Source organism: Haliotis cracherodii, unplaced genomic scaffold, assembly GCF_022045235.1.
Source record: "Haliotis cracherodii isolate W230 unplaced genomic scaffold, xgHalCrac1.p SCAF_2, whole genome shotgun sequence".
Taxonomy (NCBI): domain Eukaryota; kingdom Metazoa; phylum Mollusca; class Gastropoda; order Lepetellida; family Haliotidae; genus Haliotis; species Haliotis cracherodii.
The window spans coordinates 28,717,472-28,741,013 of record NW_027266275.1 but is presented as its reverse complement, the minus strand read 5'-3'; the positions used below and the strand labels follow the sequence as shown (position 1 = coordinate 28,741,013).

At 41.8% G+C, this 23,542-nt stretch overlaps 1 protein-coding gene across 3 annotated transcripts in view; it reads left to right on the top strand.

Moving 5' to 3' along the window:
- Positions 1–23,542, top strand: part of LOC139467940 (myocardin-related transcription factor B-like) — a 102,966-nt gene that overhangs the window by 61,451 nt on the left and 17,973 nt on the right. For all 3 annotated transcript variants that reach the window (XM_071249536.1, XM_071249537.1, XM_071249535.1), the window contains 4 exons: positions 4,526–4,774; positions 11,204–11,269; positions 13,128–13,183; positions 22,125–22,200. In XM_071249536.1, coding sequence (XP_071105637.1) covers positions 4,630–4,774; positions 11,204–11,269; positions 13,128–13,183; positions 22,125–22,200 — 343 coding nt within the window. In that variant the 5' untranslated portion in view covers positions 4,526–4,629. The remainder of the gene's footprint in view (positions 1–4,525; positions 4,775–11,203; positions 11,270–13,127; positions 13,184–22,124; positions 22,201–23,542) is intronic.

Genomic DNA, 23,542 nt, shown 5'->3' with positions numbered 1-23,542 from the left:
TTCCAATGAGGTCAAAAGTTGGGTTTACAAGCTTGTGTAAGGATAATAGCTGACTTGTGTGTCATTGTATTCAGAAGGTGGTGTTCATGCTCTGTCACTGGTGTGCCTGAACCAGACTGTGATTTTGTCCACTAGTCTCAAGTCCAAGTCTACATGGTCTAGTAAAATTTCTTCTGCCCAAGTAAGATCAGCTTATTCTAGTCACTATACTGAGACTAAAATCTACTGAGCATAATGCAAAAATGCAAGTTAGGGTTTGTAGACTCAAACATATTTGGCACAGACTTCTATGATGTAGCTTGAAATGTGTGACTACAGTGGATTACATGGTTCACTCATTCACTTGACAGCATGACCATCTTTGAAAATTAACTCTCCACCATGATCTATGCTGATATTGTCATACACTTTGAAGCCTGTCTAGCATAGCAGCATTAAACTCCATTTCATGCACTATCAAATTGGTACAGTGGTCAAAGTGTTTGCTTGTTACACCTGGGATTGAATCTCTAGGAAGGTGCAGTTTCTGATGTCAAATGCGAATACCTTCACGCATGACTGCAGCATTGATGGAAGCAGCAGGAATCGTCCTCATTTACAGAACATGTGATATATACTCTTAATCATGGTAAAGAGATGCCTGTGTCTGGTGTCCTCATCACAAACCAAGGCATTGGCAGTTACATCAAAATACACATACTCTAGATGACCAGAATGGCTGAAATATGCCCCTGGGTATTTGCGAGCTGGCTGGCCAAAGCTAGTGATGACAGCGCCAGATGTTAGAGGGGACAAGATAGATGTCAGATACATTACAGGAACATTTCGAATGCAACACAGTAATTGTATCACACAACATGTTTACTTTGAAATTCTGACTTCTTGATAACTTCTGTGAATATCATGTCCCTCTGTGAGGGAGATGTAAACAGGGCTGGTTCTTAGCCTTGCTGCTCTTCCCGACGACTCGCATCTCATAAACTTCACAGGAGGAATCTGGGTGGGTTATGCTGTGCTCTTTGAAATTATGGCATACAGAATTGCAAATATCAGTGTTATTGTCAATGCCAAGTTTGATGTTTTTCATGTTTTGCATTCTGTTGTCTGTATTGAAATATCAAGGCTTGTTATTGAAAAACATGATGTGTTTAGAGAAGATCACTTGATAGACGTTTATTTCCAACTTACACAGATTAGAGGAATTATTTTGGATCTGGTTCCAGAGGCATTATCAGTAGGGGTTTGTTGTTTCTCTTCGACTGTGGACAAGTTGCAAATAGAATCAAATATATGTAGGTATTTTGTTTGTTTTCTTGTTTGTTTTTCTTTGAAGTATGAGTCACTTGGGGATCCTGGGTTAGAATAGGGCCACAGCAACCTATGCTGGTCATAAGACGTGACTTTGTGGATCGAGTGATCAGCCTTGTGCCATTAATAATGTGTCATTGTTCACACATAACAGAACACACACGCACGCACGCACGCACGCACACACGCACTCACACACACTTACTTCATTATAGTGTAATACACATTATATGCTATGGTTAACAATTACAGATCAGGCTTTTATTTGCGTGAGTGGCATAGATAAACTTTGCACAGACTGACTCTCATTCATGTATCAGGTCATTAATTAGAAGACAGAATCTGATGCGATGACGTGAGGGGATAGGTTTATACAGTGTAACCTACAGTATCACATCTGCTGCAGGTGACATACGTGAACCTGCAGGTGTTCTGCATCAGGAAGCATGTGTAACACTATATTGTTGCCTTGCGTGAGGCAGAAGCCGTACCTCCATGTCATGGAACAAGCCTATCCTCACTTCTGAAGCAAGGCTAGCCCAGTGGCATAAGTCACACAGGGATGTAATTAACCAAGAAAGTTGACTAGCCTGAATAGTGATAACATATGGCAATACCCCCAAAATTCTAGCCCTTAGGATACTGTTTACATTAACAACACTGGTCTGGACAAGTGGGCTAGTGCTAATTTCCATCCTCGTCACAGCTAGTTGTTCTGAATTCATCCCTTAGCCGACCCGTGAAGATCCGGGTTAGAATTTGTCTTCAGCAACCCATTGCTTGCCGTCAAAGGCTACTATGCTTGTAGTAAAAGGGGTTAACGGGATCGGGTGGTCAGGCTCAACGTATCCAAATTCGATCGATGCTCATGATGTCAATCACTGGATTGTCTGGTCCAGACTCGATTATTTACAGACAGACATCATATAGCTGGAATACTGCTGAGTGCGGCATTAAACAACAAACAAACAAACAAACAAACAGACATTTCTGAGCCAGCCGGGACTCTTCATCATGGGTTCAAATCCCGGAATTGTCCTGGTCATGATCCTTTGTGACCACCCCCCTACCTTTCCTGGGCTGGTGGGTTTCACCAAAGTGGAAAGAATCGAAACGTTAAACAACTTTGAAACATTCTTCCAACGTTTAGTTAACATGCCATGATGAGACTGAAATACATTAAAACCAAATAACCAACTCATTCACCAACTATCAGTTTCTTCAAATCTTTACACTGAAACTTGTGATGCGGAAGAGAACTTTAGTGATTTGAACAACATAAGGCTTCTGTGAGTGTATGTTGACATTCATATATGTTCATATAGATTTGGTGGAAGGGCTGACAGATGCCAACATGGCAGGCATCAGTGCTTTAGTACATTTTACTATCACTCCTGTCCTGGTTCTCATTTATTCCTTAATTATGATCACCTGGAGTTTCAGATGAATCAGATGAGATAAGTCACCTATAAGCCCCCTCACCCAGCACCTTGCCCGTGAAGCTTCTGTCCCTTCATATACAAAAGCTGGTACTTTAGATATTCCAAGTCGTCACCTGGGTCTCATTGACTCCACCTCCTCCTGTCAGCTCAGTAGTGGGGCTACACTGAATGAATTACCTGCATAACTAATGCCCTAGCCTTGGTCCAAGGCTATACTCAATGACAAGTCCATGGATCTATAGTAATATTATCTTCATAATGTACAAGTCTAGTTAAGCAGACAGTACACTTAGGGACTTACAGCTTGTTCGTATTGTTTATATTATCTTGAAATTATGATTCCAATTAATGATTATTGCCTTAGAGACTTGTGCAAGTCTACTAATACCCCAGTATCTGTTTCTGTTCAGTGAAGGTGCCTGGGTACAAGTTTCTGTTTTTCTTTCATGAAATGCCCTTGTTTTGTGATTACCCTTGTAATGAAACTGTCACGGTTTTTGTTCTGAGAGAATATGTCATGGCTGCTTCATAGACAGAGAAATTGCCGTGGAATTTGTTGGTGGTTTTCATGAATGTGAGAAAGTAAACTGTTCTAGTGTTTGTAGCAGACATTTGGGATTGTGCCACTTACTGCAGTGTCTAATGATGGTTTGTTTGTAGCTGTGGTCAAGATAAACAATTATGAAAAACACTTCCCCTATTAGACACAGGGCCTCCAATGCTCACTGGTCTCTAATTAACACCAGGGCCCACTTGCACAAAGCGATCTTAGCGCTACGACTATTGTAAGCCTATGTTAAAGTATGGGAGTTACGATCATCTTAGCACTAAGATCGCTTTGTGCAAGTGGGCCCTGGTCATACACTCTGTCCCAAGAATAGAAGCCAGGTCTCTAATACTGTGATATGTTGGTGATTAGTAATGGACGTTCCCTGCAAATGTTCCCTTTGTATGAACGTAGAATTTGGGGTTCAGTATGGTAGTTCATTGCTATGTGCCAGCATTAAACAAAATAAACCCTGGCCTCTAATAGATATTTTGTCAACGGCTTGAGTGAAATTAAAACACCAGGCCTTCTAATAGAGGAAATATGGTATCTGCTGTGTCCTGTTCTATTATACGTACAACAGGATCTTACAGTATCAGTATGATCAAGAAATCCTGTCAACAGCAAAATAAAATAAAAATGTAATGTGTCAGGATCCGTGTGTGTGTAATGAGTCAGTTTTCCTTTTTGAAAACAATATTTATCTTCTTATTTCCTCATTATTCTCATTTGGGGCTATTTTTCATGGTAACTCTTCATATTGACTCCTTGTCTGATAAGTATGTCAGGTCATGCATGACTCTTGGGTCACCATGAAGAACAGGTTGTCAGAGGTAGGCATTATTAGCCATATCTACCTAGTCGCTAGCTAACTTCGGATTAGTGGTTTATGCAAAATATGTACATTTCAGGAGAAAACAACCAGTCCCAAGAGATTTTCACTGGTCTCCGACAATCGGACTAGTGACCGTGTTTTACCTTGTTGTCAATAGTGAGCCGTACATTGCTTTCACAGAGTATATGAAGCTTCGCGAAGAAAGGAGTGTGGTTGCCTGTCCAGGTTGATTCCCAACGGGACTACAGTAAAGCATGTGAGGCATCCTTGCCAAAATGTATCAGCAACATGATTCATGACATGTTGATTCAATCCTGAAAGCTGGATGTTGGTTGCCTCATAGTTCAGGATGTTAAAAAATTTAGATTTTTATTGTGTTTTATTTGTTTTCAGATTCCAGTAGCGGGACAAGTTGGTCCCCCCTGTACGGGGGCGGGTCCAAACTTGACAAGGACGCTATCCAGATAATCCATTGCATCTATTGCAAAGATTGCCGAATGGAGAAGTTGGCTGCTGAAAGAGCAAAACAAGCTGGGGCGGGGACATCTACGGACCAAGACCCACCCACACAATCACCTTCTAGCCCTCACAATTTGCTGGACGAGATCTCCCTTCAGCAGACCATGGATAAAAACAAAGAATGTGAGTTATGTACAAAATGTGGATATGACTGTTTTGATTTTGATTTTGATTTTGATTTTGTCCAGAGGATGGTGTCAAATATACTACTCAATAGAAGTTAAGGACCACCCAATTCTTTCATAATACTATCCTTCCGTCAGTCATGTCAGAAAAAATATAAGAATAATTTTTATTGTACAGAACACCCTCGTAGGGCAGGGTACAAACTATCTATATATGGACATAAATATAACTATGAGATGTAGATATACGTAATGTACATTATATAAAGAGGTATTACGTATTATTTTCATTTACAGTATATAAACATTTATGTATATCATGAGGTGGCTGTCAGCGTACACTTAGTGTTGATACTGTATTGATAGAATAGAATAGAATTTCTTTTCTTTCTTATATCGTGCAAAATGCCCACTTGGTACCTAGTACAAAAATAGAGCATTTATATTGTACAGAGATGAGAACATGGCATATATACAAAACATAAATGCATGAATTTATCTTATCTAATTTGAGCCCTTACCTTGGTCTCAGTTTAAACATACAAAATACAGTCCTGGCAACAAGACTTGAACATTATTTTGGAGGGCTCATAAATTGTTTTAGGAGGTTGGTTTTATCAGTCTGGGTCATGACAGATTAATTTTAGAATTATGAAAGAATAGGGTGTTCCTTAAGTTATCTTGAGTAGTATGTGTTGGTTCCAGTTTCCTCGTTGGTAAAATTTGACGTCTTTGACACTTGTCTTTAATAGTAATATGTCCATAGTAAGGCTGCTAAACCTACTCAGTCTTACTCTGGGTACAAAACTTGTGTCTCTGCCACACCTCATGAATGGTAATGGTAGCTTCTGCTCATTAAGACCATCCCGCCATGCCAGGGACTGTGGAGGCCCAGTGGGAAGTGTGTTTGTTAGTTTCTCACAAAGCCTGGGTTTGATTGGAAACATGGCAGCAATATGTGAAGCCTATTACTGGTGTTCCCCGCTGTGGAGTAGCTGTAACACATTTTGTGAACTGGTTTTTCTCTCTCTCTCTCTCTCTCTCTCTCTCTCTCTCTCTCTCTCTCTCTCTCTCTCTCTCTCTCTCTCTCTCTCTCCCTCCCTCTCTCGAGGAACACAATGTGAAAGTTTGGCAGTCATTACTATCAGTTACATTTATATCTCAGTATAATCATGATAATAATAATGTGTACTTATAGTGAGCTAGCCTCAATACACCCAATGCATGCTCAAAGCACAGCAGTTGAACAATAATAATCAATTTATAATATAGATACAGAAAGTGGTACATAGCACAGTGCCCCAGAACAGTTTTCCCACTTTTCTGCCTCATGAAAGTCATATGCTTTACAACCGCCTCCGTGGTCTAGTGGTAGAGCGTCCGCCCAGAGAGAGGAAGGTCCGGGGTTTGATCCCCAGCCACGTCATACCAAAAGACGTTAAAAGATGTACTTGTTGTTACCCTGTTTAGCGCTCGCCATTAAGGGGCTAAGACAAGGACTGGTTGGCTCGGAGTCAGTATACTGTGTCTGAGTGGGATATTCATGTTAAACTGCGGCATGGTATCTCAGTGAGCTAGCACTATAAATCGGCATCAGTCTGGACTAGTACAAGCAGCCACACACACACACACACGTACATGCACGTCGCTATATCAGTGCAATAATCTTGGACGCGACGTTAAACCCCATTTCACCTCACCTCATATGCTTCACTGGAAATAGGTGTTTTGAGCTTTGATTTCAAGATTCAAATGTTTTGGAAAGTCCCACTGGAATATGAAGATATTTCGACAAGCGAGGGCCTGCTGAAAGTTTAGTATGTGATTTGTTAGAATATGGCCTTCTTTTTTTTCTTGTAAACATTAAGTTTGCTTGACATCTTTCTAAGGAACAATGATATTTTTTTTCAAATTGGGTCTATCATCTGTTACAAGTGCAGTTATAAAACCTCAATGAAGACAAAATAGCTGAGCCAGCAATAATCTATATATATACAACCACAAGCTAATGGGTACATTGTTTTGTACCGAATGTCTGCCATTCTCTTCTTGTTTCCTGGGCCATTGAACTGTCAGAAGCTCCTACTGGTACCGAGCCTGACAACATGACTTACGTCAGTACGTGTCCTGATCTACAGACTTTGGACATAGGTATTCGTGAGTTGGAGTTCTCTCCATCCAGGTTGTTGCAGTGTAGCAAAAATAGCATTTACAGGTTTCTTTGAGAACACAAATTCAATAAAGTTGTAATTAGTTGGTCAAGTACTAAAACATGTCCAAGATCTCTGAGGAACTTTATGATCTCTCACCCTGTGGTGATTCTAGGACTGAATAATTCTTAATTGAGTAATGCTTGACTCAAGAGCCAACGAAACTGGTGGTTGCAATATTGACATGGCTCAGAGTATGTCACTGTGTTCTGACAGTGTCGACCATTGCTTTGGCCATCAGCTACTGGTCTGTCTGTTCAAGACTTGATTATTTACAGGCAGTTGTTGTATTTGCAGAGGCATTTAAACATTCATTCACTCCCTCCCTCCCTCGTTCTAATCTCTCAGAAAAGCATTCTAGATATCAGGTTGTAATAAAAACTCTGTCAGGAGAAGGAAAAAATAATTTGATTTATTTAAACCTGAGACATCCTTCACCATACCACTGATAACGCATAGGGGCTCTCTGGGACATGATTCCAATGCTAATCTTATCTTAATTGCCTAACTTTTTTGCATTTCTCAAAGTATTCTGTTCGTCAAATAGCTCCATTTTGTCTAACAAGCTTTATGAAGGGTGAAGAAACCTGGCTTGATGTTGTAGGGTAGTAGGTTCCCCCTGAGTGGGTCGCTATCAGGTGATGAAATGTTAGCTGACCCTGGACAGGGGTGCTACACTCTATTCTATCTCCTTCCACCGTTATCAGTGGCCGCTTCTCCTTCTGTCCACTGCCCCCGCTCAGTATCCATTGTCGGTCTTGAAGCATCCACACAGAAAGTGCCAACACAGCACAGAGTCTTGTTTTGTTGCAGTTAATTTGTACGTCTGTTCATCGGCAGCAAGGGAATCCTTTGGGATTCTCAGCCAACCAAGATCTGTGACTCTGGCTCTGTGCCAACGGTAGACTGAGGAATGCAGAACGGATGCATGAACAAGGAGTCGGAGGAGGGCTCAGTGCCAGTTTTTTTTCACTGAACACTTAACCAGATGGTGCTGCAAGTGTTTCACTGATCTGGTACCTGTGTAGATGGCCCAAGGTGAGATAGGTAACACTGCCAGCTGATGATGAAATAGCCGGCTTGTTCCCTATGACTGGTCAGTTTGGCTTTTCGGACCAAACTGTCAACACACAAACACTCTGTTTGTCTGCTTACACCTGTTAGACTTGGTACATGTGATTCTTATAGACTGGAACCATTGCCAAGTCTGTGACCTTGTGTAAGAACATACTAATAGATTGCCCTAGATATCCCGGCCTTGGAATACCACTTCCTGGCGCCCTCATCTACAAGAACTCTTGCAAGATACAATGAAGTATGAAATGGGAAGAAGTTCCAATCAATGCCCCTTTAGTCCACATAAATAGTATATTACCTGTGATAATTGGTAAAGCAGCATAACCGGGGTCTAATTAAACGAGCCTTGAGAATCAATTTGCTACCGATGAAATCTGTTAATGTGAAATTCATGCTGCTTTAGAGATACATATGTATTTTATGTATTGGTATCTTAAGACAGGAAGGTTCACTTTTTAATTGCAAGACTGCTTTTACATTAGATAATCCAAGTTTTCACAGCCACCATTCACTGCACTCTAGACTTCTGGAACGATGATAAGCAGTTGAAAGCTTTCATGTTGGATTCAGTCTAGGGTAATATATCTTAATTGAAGAGCATCATGCCTGATTAAACCAATTACAGCTGTTAGGAAACTCCCCACTTCAAGCATAGCCAAGGCTCCCTGAGTGGACATCAGCCTGCTCCAAATACCAGAAAGCATTCTTGGTTCAGGTCACTTCAAGCAAATGCTCATCATTGTACATGTGTTCTGTCCCCAGAATAATTCCCCCACACGCTTTTAAGATGGTTATGATGCCAAGAATCCCCCTTCCTGTTCTGGACATACGGGTCTGTCATCCCAAGATATGGTTCTGGCATGATGTCCATTAGCTCTGCATTGCCTTGATTGGGATATGTCATGCCGTGGCCTGGCATATACAAGATATATCTATGCCATGACATGGTCCTGTTAAGCCATGAATGTCATGTGGTGGTGAAATCTGTCACTGTCATGACATGGTCCTGTTAAGCCATGAATGTCATGTGGTGGTGAAATCTGTCACTGTCATGACATGGTCCTGTTAAGCCATGAATGTCATGTGGTGGTGAAATCTGTCACTGTCATGACATGGTCCTGTTAAGCCATGAATGTCATGTGGTGGTGAAATTTGTCACTGTCATGACATGGTCCTGTTAAGCCATGAATGTCCTTGTGGTGGTGAAATCTGTCACTGTCAAGACATGGTCCTGTTAAGCCATGAATGTCATGTGGTGGTGAAATCTGTCACTGTCATGACATGGTCCTGTTAAGCCATGAATGTCATGTGGTGGTGAAATCTGTCACTGTCATGACATGGTCCTGTTAAGCCATGAATGTCATGTGGTGGTGAAATCTGTCACTGTCAAGACATGGTCCTGTTAAGCCATGAATGTCATGTGGTGGTGAAATCTGTCACTGTCAAGACATGGTCCTGTTAAGCCATGAATGTCATGTGGTGGTGAAATCTGTCACTGTCAAGACATGGTCCTGTTAAGCCATGAATGTCATGTGGTGGTGAAATCTGTCACTGTCATGACATGCACGTCGCTATATAAGTGCAATAATCTTGAACGCGATGTTAAACCCCATTTCACCTCACGTTAGCATGGCAGTAATGACAGCACTTTTTGCCTCACATAATTTTTTATGAAGCGTTGATGTCATAGAACTTTTCAAGACGGAAATGTCTCTAAGAGTGAAAACTAATTTGCACCATTAATGTACATGTAATTATAGAGGAGAAATCATTGTGTAATATAACAAGAAGTATGAGGGTACTTAAAACTGATTATGACATGGCTGTTTACCACTGATTAATGTGTTGAGATGTGTGCGATGTGTTGAGATGTGTTGATAAGTGTACTGTGTGTTGAGACGTGTAGTGCTGAGACATATAAGCTGTGTACAGACATGTGTGGTGTGTACAGACAGTGTGTTGATATATGTCCAGGAGGACAGGCGGAGGCTATGTGCGGAATGTTTCCCTCCATGCTGCTGTGACTGACTCAGTTGTTGACTCTGCTTGTAGGTAGTAGTGAAGGTCAACTCCCAAGTTGCAACAACAGCTGAGGAAACGACTCTGAGGTGGTGCAGCCTCCATCAAAAGATGTGCTAGATATAAGTGAATTAAGCCTGTGAATCAGTACTGCTAATCAGCTGAGTTGAGTGATTGGGGCAGATGGTTCAACATGGCCAAAGTATCTGGACGATCTTCCCCATGCCACAGTGTTATGCTAGATATGTACCACGCATCTCTGTGTTAACCAACTCTGATGGCCGACATAGCAGCCTGTCCACCAGATTACAATTAGAGGAAGGCGCATCTATCATGACCAAGAAAACACAAACAATTACTTATTTGCTTTCCCTTTGACCTTTGTTATTATGATAAATTTGGGTTGAATATTTATCCTGAAACATCCCTTTAGAAATTAGAACCACTTCTCCCAGTGCGTATTCTATGAAGACAATGCTTTTAATACTGCGTTTCATATGTGACTGCCTGTAGTCCAGTGGGTAGGGTCTGCCCTGAGAGCAGAAGTTCGAGGGTTTGATCACTGGCCCCATGGATCCAAAAGATGTTACAAGATGGTACTTGTTGATATCCTGCCTGGCACTCAGCGTTAAGAGAATAAAACAAGGACTGGTCGGCTCGGAGAGCAAGTTTACTCTGGCAGGCCACTTCCTACTACCTCCGGTCATCTTTTGGGATACATTCAGGGTTACATACGTATCGATACACATTGAAATGGTTGTGTCACAGTATGATATGTATCATGGTACTTAACTTGTCCTGAAATTGTGTGAAATTCTCTAGCTTATCCCATGGATACATTGTTGAATGTTGACCTGTCTTGTTCTGTTTCATGGTTTATCTGGAGTGTTCATGAATGCCCGTTACACAGTTCAATATGAGATCTGTGCCATCTGGGATGAAACTAGGCTTTACACCTGTGGCCATGTATGTTGCTTTCTACAGCCGTTACGCATGATGCAGCCATCGGAATACTGCCATGAATATAAGGATCTGATTAGTTGCTGCGTGAAATGAGACAATTATTTCTTGGTGTAATCTGAATAGTTCCATGGTTGACACATGTTTTTGTTCTGTTTCAGCATTGAAGAGAAAGCTTATGTTAAGGAGGTCGGTCAATGAACTGGTCGACAGGGGAATATATCCACGTAAGTTGATGTTGAATGTATTTCTGATGATAACCAAAGCATATAGCTATGCCTGACCTGGCCCTTGAGCTTTGCTGGTATTTGAATCTAGGGGCCCCCTTAATCTACAGCTTTTAGCATTAGGTTTATGACAAGGCCACTTCACTTGCCTGCTTAGTTTCAAGTGTTAGGAATAGTTCTCCAGTACCTCTTGCTTGTCATAAGAGCCACCCTCAAATGAACATTGGGTGATTTCAGTGTGCAACCAAACTAATGAAGTGTCACTCTGCCCTTGATTGAGGTTATGTGTAGCCTTGCTGATAGTGTGCCCCTGTGACTTGACGGCTCGGATCGTTGCTTAGCCATTCTGTACTGTCCACTGTGATATTGCTGGAAAAGTGCTGACTCTGGCATAAAACTGCATTATCTTGCTCACAGTGAACCTTAAATCAGTCTGTGCCAAAAAATATTTTCTTGCTCGAACCTGTCACTTGAATTCATGTTCAGTAGATTTGGGTAATTTACAGAGCTTGCTTGACCAATAAGTTTTATATGACTTGGACTACAGACTGGTGGCTAAAGTGGCATTCAGCTAATTATTATTCTCTGCAACTGTCCACTGCTATATGGTTGCAGAGGTAGTGTGTTCTGCCCACTGCCATTAAGTCACAGGAATGACAGAATTGTATTCATGGCCACTTGGAGGAATGTAGACGCATCACTCCATTTTCTCCAGGACAGCTGAGGAGGACCAGGAATTCACTCCAGCTTTGAACTGGAAGCGCTCGAGATGAAACGAAAACAGACATTAATTATCTAGGGACAGAAAAACACTGATTACAACCCTGAATGAGAGGCATGCGAGAGATAAGGAGACTTATTATTGTGCCCATTCTCAGCGGTGATGGTAGACAGTATCTGTATGTCAACACCTGTATAATCAGCCATATTGCAGGTCAACTGCACTTCAATAAACCCTCTTCTAATGCAAGGAGAAGCAGCCAAGATAACAATTATCTTTTAGCCGATATTGAGATCTCAATTATAATGTGTGTCTTCCACACACTTTTTCCGAGATAAGGTTCCACATCCCTTCACGATCAAGGCAGAATTGATTCCAAACTTAAACAGTGTTCGAGAGTTAGAAGAATAAACAGTAATATCAAAACAGACATGATTTTTGCTGAAACTTATTTATTATATAATTTATTTCTAAAGTTGCTGGGCTTATCTGATATATTTGGATGTGTTGTGTATTTATTATTGCAGGTGGGGCACATACTTTCGTTTAGTTTTTTCTTTTGATAAGAAAGCTTTTTGTTTTGTGGTGTAAATACATTATGATGGAGCGGGAAGAGAGATGATTAAGTACCACCATACAACAGCAGTTAGTCTCTCTCCTAGACCCTTGTGAATGTATCAAAATAATCCCAAATTCATTTACATGTTATACGAAGGCTACAATGAGAGTGTTGCATATTGATATTACCTGTTATATGAAGGCTACGATGAGTGTCCCACATTAATTACCTGTTGTACGGAGGCTACGATGAGAGTGTCGCATATTAACTACATGTTGTACAAAGGCTACGATGAGAGTGTCCCACATTAATTACCTGTTGTACGGAGGCTACGATGAGAGTGTGGCATATTCATTACATGTTGTGCAAAGGTTACGATGAGAGTGACACATATTAACTACATGTTGTACAAAGGCTACGATGAGAGTGTCGCATATTCATTACATGTTCTACGAAGGCTACGATGAGAGTGTCCCATATTAATTACATGTACGGAGGCTACGATGACTGACACATTTGAGTTCCATGTACAAAGGCTGTTGATGACCTGGTGACTTACGCTGCATTTTGTGTTACAGCACTGAAAACCCCTCCAGCATACGCTGAACAGAGGAAGCAGTTGGAAAGGGCAAAGGTAAGCATAAATATAAATCAGAAAGTGTCCAGCATGCACACACGCAAGCAGCTGATAGATGTGGGAGGCTACTCGCTGTCACCTACTTTCTCATGCACTAGAACACATTTATTGGTACTGCCAATTCAGCTTTCTGTGGTGTAGCCTGAACCTGTCACCTTTACATAGGAGGGAATGGTGCAGATAGAAGCCCATTAACTTTTCAAGGGGCTTGTATATTTGTATTGATACAACCAGCAGGAAATTAGCATGGAACACGTCAAGGTGATAAGTATCTCGTATCGTTCCAGAAACTAGACAGAAAAAAATATTTATGGAAATAGAAACTCACTTACTTCAAATTTATTCCTTTAATCCCTGTTTCCTGACTACAGGAAAACATTACCATGGAAACAGACAGTTGCACAGGTGCTGTGATGAAATGCAGCTGCATTAACCCTTTATCCCTGCAACCAGCTGACAGAATACATATCTGACTGTTATCCTAGCACTGTCAGCACATGTAGTGTCAAGTCAGTGCACATAGACACTAACAGGAACAGGTTGGGGTTGCAGTGTGGTCTTTAAACAAGGCTTTTAAGTGCTCAGTTGGAGACTGCAACATGCATGCTGTAAGATAAACAAACATGGGAAGCATGCAGGCCATGCCGGCAGATAGTAATGTGACCGAGGGAGACATGGCTACCTCTACCTCATCCCAAGTTTCATCTTCAGGGAACACAGAGTCAGTGCTGTAAGATAAATAAGCAGGTCTGCATTCTTTTAAACACACTTGTGGCATCAAATTTGCGGCTAGTCTGATGAGGGTGGTTTGGATGGCACTGTACTGCTACTTGTATCACAGACTGTGTTTGAAGGTGGTAGTCTAAGCTTGGCCGACTCACAGCTGTATAATGTCAACACTGGTTGTTTTAGCCAGGGATGCTTGTTTACTGCACTGAATGGAAAGATGGGCCGTAAATGTTGAATAATGTTCACTGATGTTTGTTTATTGAGCTTGTCCACATTGCTTTGTGATGAGAGATAACTTTAATATCCTTGCTAGATCTGGTGGAATATGACTGATGTGATATCACAACAAATATGGCTACCTGTGAAAACATTGCTCATACACAAGCAGCTACACAATACACGGGCTAGGCCAGCATGGCAGGATATGGTTCATCTTCTTGTAGTTTTCTGGTGTGCTATCATGGTACACACGTCCTGGTGTACTGTTTGTTGAGTCAGACTGGTCCACATGGCAGTTTACTAATGCTTCTCACAAGGAGTAATCTCATTGCTGATCATGTCAGTTAGTCATGTTTCCAGGCAGAAAGAAAATTGGAATCTGAAATATTCCCATAAAAAAAAGAATGGACATAAAATATTGCAGAATGATAATGTGTTCGATAAGTCAACTATGTTCAGTGAAACTGCTTCAAGCATGACTACAAAAAATAATGGAGAAATCGCTCGAATCGGTTGATTCCAGAATTAGAATTCGGAGGGATAAGATAATTCTACTTCCTGAATCAACAGATTCGAGTGATTTGTCCCACTTAAAAAATGTCATGATTGATGTATGTTGAACTTGTACTTGAACAAGATGAATGATCAGAATGGCTACTGAATTTGTGCCGCAGGCTCAACTGCAACAATAGTGTGACATTATCGTAATGGTTCAGGGGTGTGAGAGTTTGTCTCACTTGTCTCCCTTGTTTCGTGATTGGCCTTGAGGTTCACTAAATTAGAGCATCTTTTGCATCTTTAATCAATAGATTTATCCCCAATACCTTCACGGAGTGAATGAGTTTGATTTTACGCTGCTTTTAGCAATATTCCAGCAATATCACGGCGGGGAACACCAGAAAATGGCTTCACACATTGTACCCATGTCGGGGTCCGAACCCGGGTCTTTGGCATGACGAGCGAACATTTTAACCTCTAGGCTAGACGACCGCCTCTACCTAGTATAGTTTAAGAGGTATACACACTTTTTATATAATTGCATAATAGAAATAATTTGTTGATCATCCAGCATTGGAGTAAGATAGATGGCCCCACCAGGGGGCGCAGTGATGGAGTTTACATACCACGGCAGTGCCCCCATGAAGGTGCACACTGCTAATTAGGTGGCATGACTTCACAGTGTATACCAACCTTTGATAAATGGTAGCGGAGCCTTTGAAGTTGCCTCGCCCACTTTCCGTTTGCTCCTTCTTCCCATACCATTTTCAAGAAGTGAAGAAAAGCAGGAACTGTTTGTTTGGAGGTCTGGTGCCAGTTGCCAGATTTTGGTGATTGCCTGTACAGTTAGCTCCCTAAACAGGCAGTCAACCAATCTAGGGATCTTAACATTTAACAGCAATCTGTCCAGGTCTTGTTTATTTGTATTTGATAGGCTCTCTTGCTGAAATTACCATTCAGTAAGGCATTGTAATTAAAGTGTATTTTGTCTTCAGAAAACATGTTTATTGACTGTAAATGGGATAATAATTACACTGTGTCAAGACTGATCACGGCCTTCGCTAACTTTTAAAGGATTTTATCAAAATCAAAGGTTACAAGGAATCTGTTTAGAAAAAATGTGAGAGACATGTTATCATTACAATGTTGTTAGGTGTTTTGACAGGCGACCAACACACTCCCTCAGCAATTATGGTAATGCTTTTATAATTCAATTTCTTGTAAGCGATCAGTGAAATTATGCAGCGAGTAGTTCCTGCAGAGAAAGCCAGAACTTTGAGTCTATGATGCTCTCCAGAACACAGGGAACTACTGCTGCCATTATGTGGCATGCAAGTGGAAGATAACAAATTGTTTTTGGCATGGGTTCAGCATGTGCCAGAACTGCAGACATTATTTTAAGTGAATATAGAGATTCCCAACCTTAATGCTACTTGACTTTGGGTAGGGTTGAAAGGTGATGTATTAAATACATTTCCTGGTTCTCCTCGAGATTGGCATTCTATACATACACACTTGTAGGTGAAAACATGGTCGATACTTTTAGGAGAGGAGAATAGTTGTCATAAATAATGGATGGGCAATTTTGCAGAGTGTACATATGTTTTTTAGTAGTGCAGACATGTTTTCCACATTTATTGACTTCTTTTTCCCCTGGATCTCCATATTGCCAGGAAAATCTGAAAATTGTTTATTTAAAGCTGCTTGAGCATTCTACCATGGAAAATATTCAAATCTGATTAAGTTATGGTTAATTACAGGTAACAAATCTCTTTAACATACCTGAAACAATTTAACTGCAACAAGATTTTTTCCTCATGCCAGTCCCAGCCTGCAGTTTAAAGGCGGTAGGCAGTTTAAAACACTGATTTGATCTTTGATATTGAGGGGGCACGGTTGGCCCTTTCGTCTAAGGCGCAGTGATTCGCTGTGCAGAGTTGCATCCCTTGGGCACCCCAGAAACCTATGATTGTGGGTTCGAATCCCGGTTCGCCCCGATTATGTTTCTAGGTTTGTTTGGCTGACTATTTCATATTATGAAGGGGCTGGGACTTTTTAGATAATTCACTCCTGAGAATGCTGGGAATGTATATTTCTCCTCAGGTGTTACAGCCACACAATATTGTTCACTGGATATGCTTTATGTTCAGAGGTGGAAGACACGCTTATATAGCACGCTGGTAGGATGGTAGTAATGCATGAAAGTGGGGCTGGTTTTGCCATGATTAAGTGACATTCATTGATAGGTAGTCTCCAGGGTCATTTCTAGGTCACTGACCTTTCAACCAGGCTAGAGGAAAAGATGTAAGCACTAATGCAATTTGTTGAAACACACTGTAGGATTTATATGTTTTGTTACTAATAATGGCTTTCATTTTTAAGTAATTGAAACCTGTTACCTTTTTTAAGATGATTTGTGACTGAACTTAAGTGTTTTTCCACTCATTTCTCCTGAAGTGAGTTAGAATCTATTCTAATGCTACTTTAGACATGTCTTTCATTAGCCTTGCAGTGTGGTTAAATATTTAAGTGTTTCAAAACAGTCTGGGCGTTGCAATCAAGGTAATTCCAATTTGAAAAATATTGGTAATATTGCACATGTGAATCTGTGCAGTGCTCTTGTACACATGAATCTGTGCAGTGCTCTTGTACACATGAATCTGTGCAGTGCTCTTGTACACATGAATCTGGACAGTGCTCTTGTACACATGAATCTGGGCAGTGCTCTTGTACACATGAATCTGGGCAGTGCTCTTGTACACATGAATCTGTGCAGTGCTCTTGTACACATGAATCTGGGCAGTGCTCTTGTACACATGAATCTGGGCAGTGCTCTTGTACACATGAATCTGGGCAGTGCTCTTGTACACATGAATCTGGGCAGTGCTCTTGTACACATGAATCTGGGCAGTGCTCTTGTACACATGATTCTAGGCAGTGCTCTTGTACACATGAATCTGGACAGTGCTCTTGTACACATGAATCTGGACAGTGCTCTTGTACACATGAATCTGGACAGTGCTCTTGTACACATGAATCTGGGCAGTGCTCTTGTACACGTGAATCTGGACAGTGCTCTTGTACACATGAATCTGGGCAGTGCTCTTGTACACATGAATCTGGGCAGTGCTATTGTACACATGAATCTGGACAGTGCTCTTGTACACATGAATCTGTGCAGTGCTCTTGTACACATGAATCTGGACAGTGCTCTTGTACACATGAATCTGGACAGTGCTCTTGTACACATGAATCTGTGCAGTGCTCTTGTACACATGAATCTGGACAGTGCTCTTGTACACATGAATCTGGACAGTGCTCTTGTACACATGAATCTGGGCAGTGCTCTTGTACACATGAATCTGGACAGTGCTCTTGTACACATGAATCTGGGCAGTGCTCTTGTACACGTGAATCTGGACAGTGCTCTTGTACACATGAATCTGGGCAGTGCTCTTGTACACATGAATCTGGGCAGTGCTATTGTACACATGAATCTGGGCAGTGCTATTGTACACATGAATCTGGACAGTGCTCTTGTACACATGAATCTGTGCAGTGCTCTTGTACACATGAATCTGGACAGTGCTCTTGTACACATGAATCTGGACAGTGCTCTTGTACACATGAATCTGGGCAGTGCTCTTGTACACATGAATCTGTGCAGTGCTCTTGTACACGTGAATCTGGGCAGTGCTCTTGTACACATGAATTTGTTAATGTGTAATTCTTTTATGTTTTGCTTGTTAATCTTTTACATAGGTAGAAAAGCACCATTACGTATTTTGATGCAATGTAAATATACATGTGGTAAACCTAATACCTGATTGAAGTAAGCTTGGTATGATACCATCACAGTAGTGTACTCATGTTCTGCAGCATCGCACATATGCTGGCAACATGGACCCCAGGGCTCAGTGATGCCAAGATTATGCTTAAACCCTAGCAATTTGTTTAGAAATTAGGTGCATGTTTATCCGAGAATAATTTTGAACGATCTGTATTTGGGTAGGCAGATGTTTTGCATTGCCAGAGCATGTGGTCATGAGCTGAACACTCTGATGACTTGACCTACCTCTTAAGGGAGCTAAAGCAGTTCTTATGGAAGCACTTCAACACTTGATTATCAAGACATAAACTGTCATATGAAGAGTCCCAATGAGATTGTGTAGAGGAGATGCCGAACATTGATGCCATCGTGTACTGTGTCGAGATGTAACATGGCACATGTGGCTGCCAGTAGCATTTCAAATATATTTTTCATGTACTGGTTTCAAGATTTTGATATTTATCTTTTGAATAGACCTGTACACTTGAAGAAGATTTTGAAATGCTTTATGTAGATGCCATCTGAGACTGAAGTGTGTCTCTGCTTGACATGGCTAACATAGGCTTAGTGAAGCAGGTGTGATAAATCCCACTGAAGCCCAGTGAGTACCTTCTCATCTGGAATGAGTGTTGCGGTACTTGTGTGATCAGATTGGACTTGCCCTGAGGGATGTCCTCCCCCACTGCCCTACACCAGTGGTACAGGTCTATGAAGTTACATCACCTAAACCTGAAGCAGCTGATGCCATGATGTAGCTGTCATGGTTAATTTGTCATACAGGCTAAATGTTCTGTGACTGACAGAAGTTGATTATAGATACTGATGTAATGAAGAATGTGAGGACCAACTGTCGGAGGTCCCCAGGCAGGCAGAGAGTCATGGTCATGGTCAGGCAGTGTAGCAGAGAGAAGCTGGTATCTCTGCCCCCCAGGTGTACTAGCTGTGCAGCACTGGGTGGGGTGGATATAGTATGGGAGAGGAGCATGTATTTCTACCCCCCTCCCCCCAAGGTATACTGACTACATCTCTACAGATTGCAGCAGTGGGTGGGGTGGATGTAGAATCATGGTCTGGTAGTGGAGGGGAGATGAGTTTGTTAACTGCCCTGCAGGTGTACCAACTGTGCATCGCCTACATACCTCTTGTTGCATTGGTTGTAGCCATGGGTGTTGCAGAGTCTGCCGTTGTGATGGAGACCATGCTAGCTTGGCACTTGTGGCAGTGGATAACACCCCTACCTGTCCATCTTGCAGTCTGTCTCTGGCACAGCCTGGGTGGATTCATACATGGAGTACATTGTTGACTTTGCCATGTAAGCTAGACAGACATGACAGGATAGTTTGATGGGGAAAATAAAATTTGGTGTTGTGGGAGTCAGCTCTGCTGGGGGTTAGACTTTGGAAGAAAAGATTGGTGTGGAATTGTGGTGGCTTGTATCCAGCATCGCCCACCTGCCTGCATCACTACCTTGGTGGCAACACTGGGTGTGGCAGCTGCAGGTGTCACTAACTTGGTGGCAACTGTGGGCGTGGCAACTGCAGGTGTCACTAACTTGGTGGCAAATGTGGGTGTGGCAACTGCAGGTGTCACTAGCTTGGTGGCAACTGTGGGTGTGGCACCTGCAGGTGTCACTAGCTTGGTGGCAACTGTGGGTGTGGGCGAAGCACCTGCAGGTGTCACTATGGGTGTGGTGTGTGGCACCTGCAGGTGTGGGTGTGGGTGTGGCACCTGCAAGTGTCACTAGCTTGGTGGCAACTGTGGGCGTGGCACCTGCAGATGTCATTAGCTTGGTGGTAACTGGGGGTGTGGTGGGTGTGGCACCTGCAGGTGTCACTAACTTGGTGGCAACTGTGGGCGTGGCACCTGCAGGTGTCACTAGCTTGGTGGCAACTGTGGGCGTGGCACCTGCTGGTGTTACTACCTTGCTGGCAACTGTGGGTTTTGCACCTGCAGGTATCCCATCATCTGTCTTGCCTGCAGGTATCACTACCAGGGAGGGTGGGGTTGGGAGGGAGAGAGAATGGGTGGATTTTGGCAGCTGTCTCTCTCATACTGACACAAGCCTACCCCGTTACTTGGTCACTGGTCACAGACGTTCAGCTGTTCGACTGCTGTACAGCAAATTCATGCTTGTGTTAAACCAATCAGGTTCTGTGCTTCACAAGTAAACATGGCACACTAAATACTTCAACAATTTATAGCAGAAAGAAACCGAAAAAAAAGTTTGTATTAGCTGCCATTTAGTCGGTAGTTTTGAGATGCAGTGGGGTGGTGTTAGGGTGAGGATGGTGTGAGGATGGAGTGAAGGTGTGGTTGGGATGGTGTGTGATGTGGGTGGGGGTGGTAGGATGGGGATGGGTGGGGTGAGGTGTTAGTTTAGGAAATGATTTGTGATGTGGGGGGGGGGGGGGTGGTAGGATGGGGATGGGGGGGGTGAGGTCAGGTGTTAGTTTAGGAAATGATTTGTGATGTGGGTGTGGGTGGGGGTGGTAGGATGGGGATGGGTGGGGTGAGGTGTTAGTTTAGGAAATGATTTGTGATGTGGGTGTGGGTGGGGGTGGTAGGATGGGGATGGGTGGGGTGAGGTGTTAGTTTAGGAAATGATTTGTGATGCGGGTGGGGGTGGTAGGATGGGAATGGGTGGGGTGAGGTGTTAGTTTAGGAAATGATTTGTGATGTGGGTGGGGGTGGTAGAATGGGGATGGGTGGGGTGAGGTGTTAGTTTAAGAAATGATTTGTGATGTGGGTGGAGTGTATGTGTTGGGGATTTGTGTGTGAATGGGGATGATGTCTGAGGTGGGTTGGGGTTGTTAGAATTGATAGGGACGTTGTGTGGCGTTGGCTTGGGAAAGATGTGTGGGGTTTAGGGGGGTGGGGTGTTGGTTTGGGAGGATGGGTGGTAAGATGGGTAGGTATTGGATGGTGTAGTGGGAGAGGATTGGGGTGGCATGGTGTAGTGAGGAGGGGATGGTGGTAGGATGGGGAGGTGTGGAATGGTGTGGTGGGGATTGTGTAGTGGGTGTTGCGGTGGAGATGGTGTAGTGGGGTGTTGGCTTGGGAGGATGTGTGGGGTGGTAGGATGCGGAGGTGTAGGATGGTGCGTTAGGTGGAAATCAGTAAAGCTGTTGGTACAAGGTCAGGATTTTTAGGAAACTAGTAAAATGCAGGGAGGTCTAATGAAATTACCATACAACACCCACATTAACACGACAGTAAACTTGCACTTTGTTTTATTTTGGGGGAATTCCATCAAGGATGTTAAGTTCAACTGGTATGACTCCAGTATAGAATTTATAGTGATTGAATGTAAACACCATCAACCCAGTTTATCACTAATGAAATGTCAGCTTTATCTGTGTAATTAGTTCCAAACAGTTGGCTCCAAGGCTATCTCCCATGCCCCAGTGGGGGGCAGATCGCTGCATGTGTAACACTTGTCCCACAAGCATGTACAACATTCCATCAGATTGCTAATGCTGACACTTCAATTACTGGTCATTTACAAAGACATTTCTTCAATTTTACTCAAGTGCCTTTCTTAACCTGTTAAATATACATGAATTTGAACCCATGCTAATTCTCAGTTGTCAACATTGTTGTCTCATTTGCTAATTTTTTTTAAATTGTTTAAGATACTGTACTAATTATTTCTATTAATTTCAGACTGGAGACTTATTAAAACACAAAATCCAGTCTCGCCCTGACCGACAGTCGCTTGTTCAACAACACATTCTAGAAGGTGGGTTCAATCTGTCTAATGTGTATATCGTATATATGTTTTAGCCTTTATCAAGCTCAAATATGTATCACAATTTCAAGACACTCTTATTTTGAGTGGTGCCCTTATTTTCAGAAGAAAAAACTTGAAAAATGTATGTTGTCATGTTGTGTGTATTTCAAGTTAGGAAATCCAATGCCTCATGGACTGAAAATAAATTCAAAGATTTTGTCATGGACGTTATTCAACAAAAGCAATCTTATCACTACAACTGTTGTAATGATATGCATTGACTTGTGGTTTTCATAACACTGAGGCTGTCGTAACTTTGAGATAAGCTGTGGATGGTGGTTGTGCTACGTTGCTAGATCCGTTCCTACACTTGTAATATTAGAGTAGTGCTGAGATTATGCCTGTAATTTAACAAATACGATAGATGTAATGTTAAGATTGTGGTAATGCCCATATTTTTACTTATACTTAAGATAGTCTGTATATTAAAACTATTATTATTGCCATATGTTAACGTATACTTAAATAGTCGTAATGTTAAGACCGTGATTAAAGTCATACCTTAACATATACTTAAGAGTCACAATGTTTTTACTGTGATTATAATAATACATTAACATATTCTTACGATAGTCGTAATGTTAAGACCATGATTATAGTTATACATTAACATATACTTACGAGCATTGTAATGTTAAGAATGTGATTATAGTCATACCTTAACAAATACTTACGAGCATCGTAAGTATGGCTGTGATTATAGCCATACCTTAACATATACTTACGAGAGTTGTAATATTAAGACTGTGGTTATAGTCATATGTTAACATATACTTATGATCATCGTAATGTTAAGAATGTGATTATGGTCATACCTTAACATATACTTATGAGCAACGTTACGATAGTTGGAATGTTAAGACTGATATAGGCATACTTTAGTCTGTACTTACAATAGTCGAATCTTAAGACTGTGATTATAGCCATACCTTAACATATACTTACGATAGTTGGAATGTGTAGATTGTGATTATAGATGAGGTGAGTGGTAAAATGGGGTTTGACATCTTGTTCAAGATTGTATCACTTACATAGCAACGTGCATGCATCATGTATGTTTAGCTGTTTGTACTCGTCCAGACTTATATGGTGGCAGCTCACTGAGACACCAAAGTGACCATGCTATAGTTTAACATGAATTCCACACTCAGACATAGTATACTGTCTCCAAGCCAAACAGTCCTTGTTTTATCCCCTTAATGCCAAGCGCTAAGCAGTGTAATAACATGTACCATCTTTTGGTATGATGTAAGCGGGGGATTGAACCACTGACCCTTCTCTCTCCGGGCAG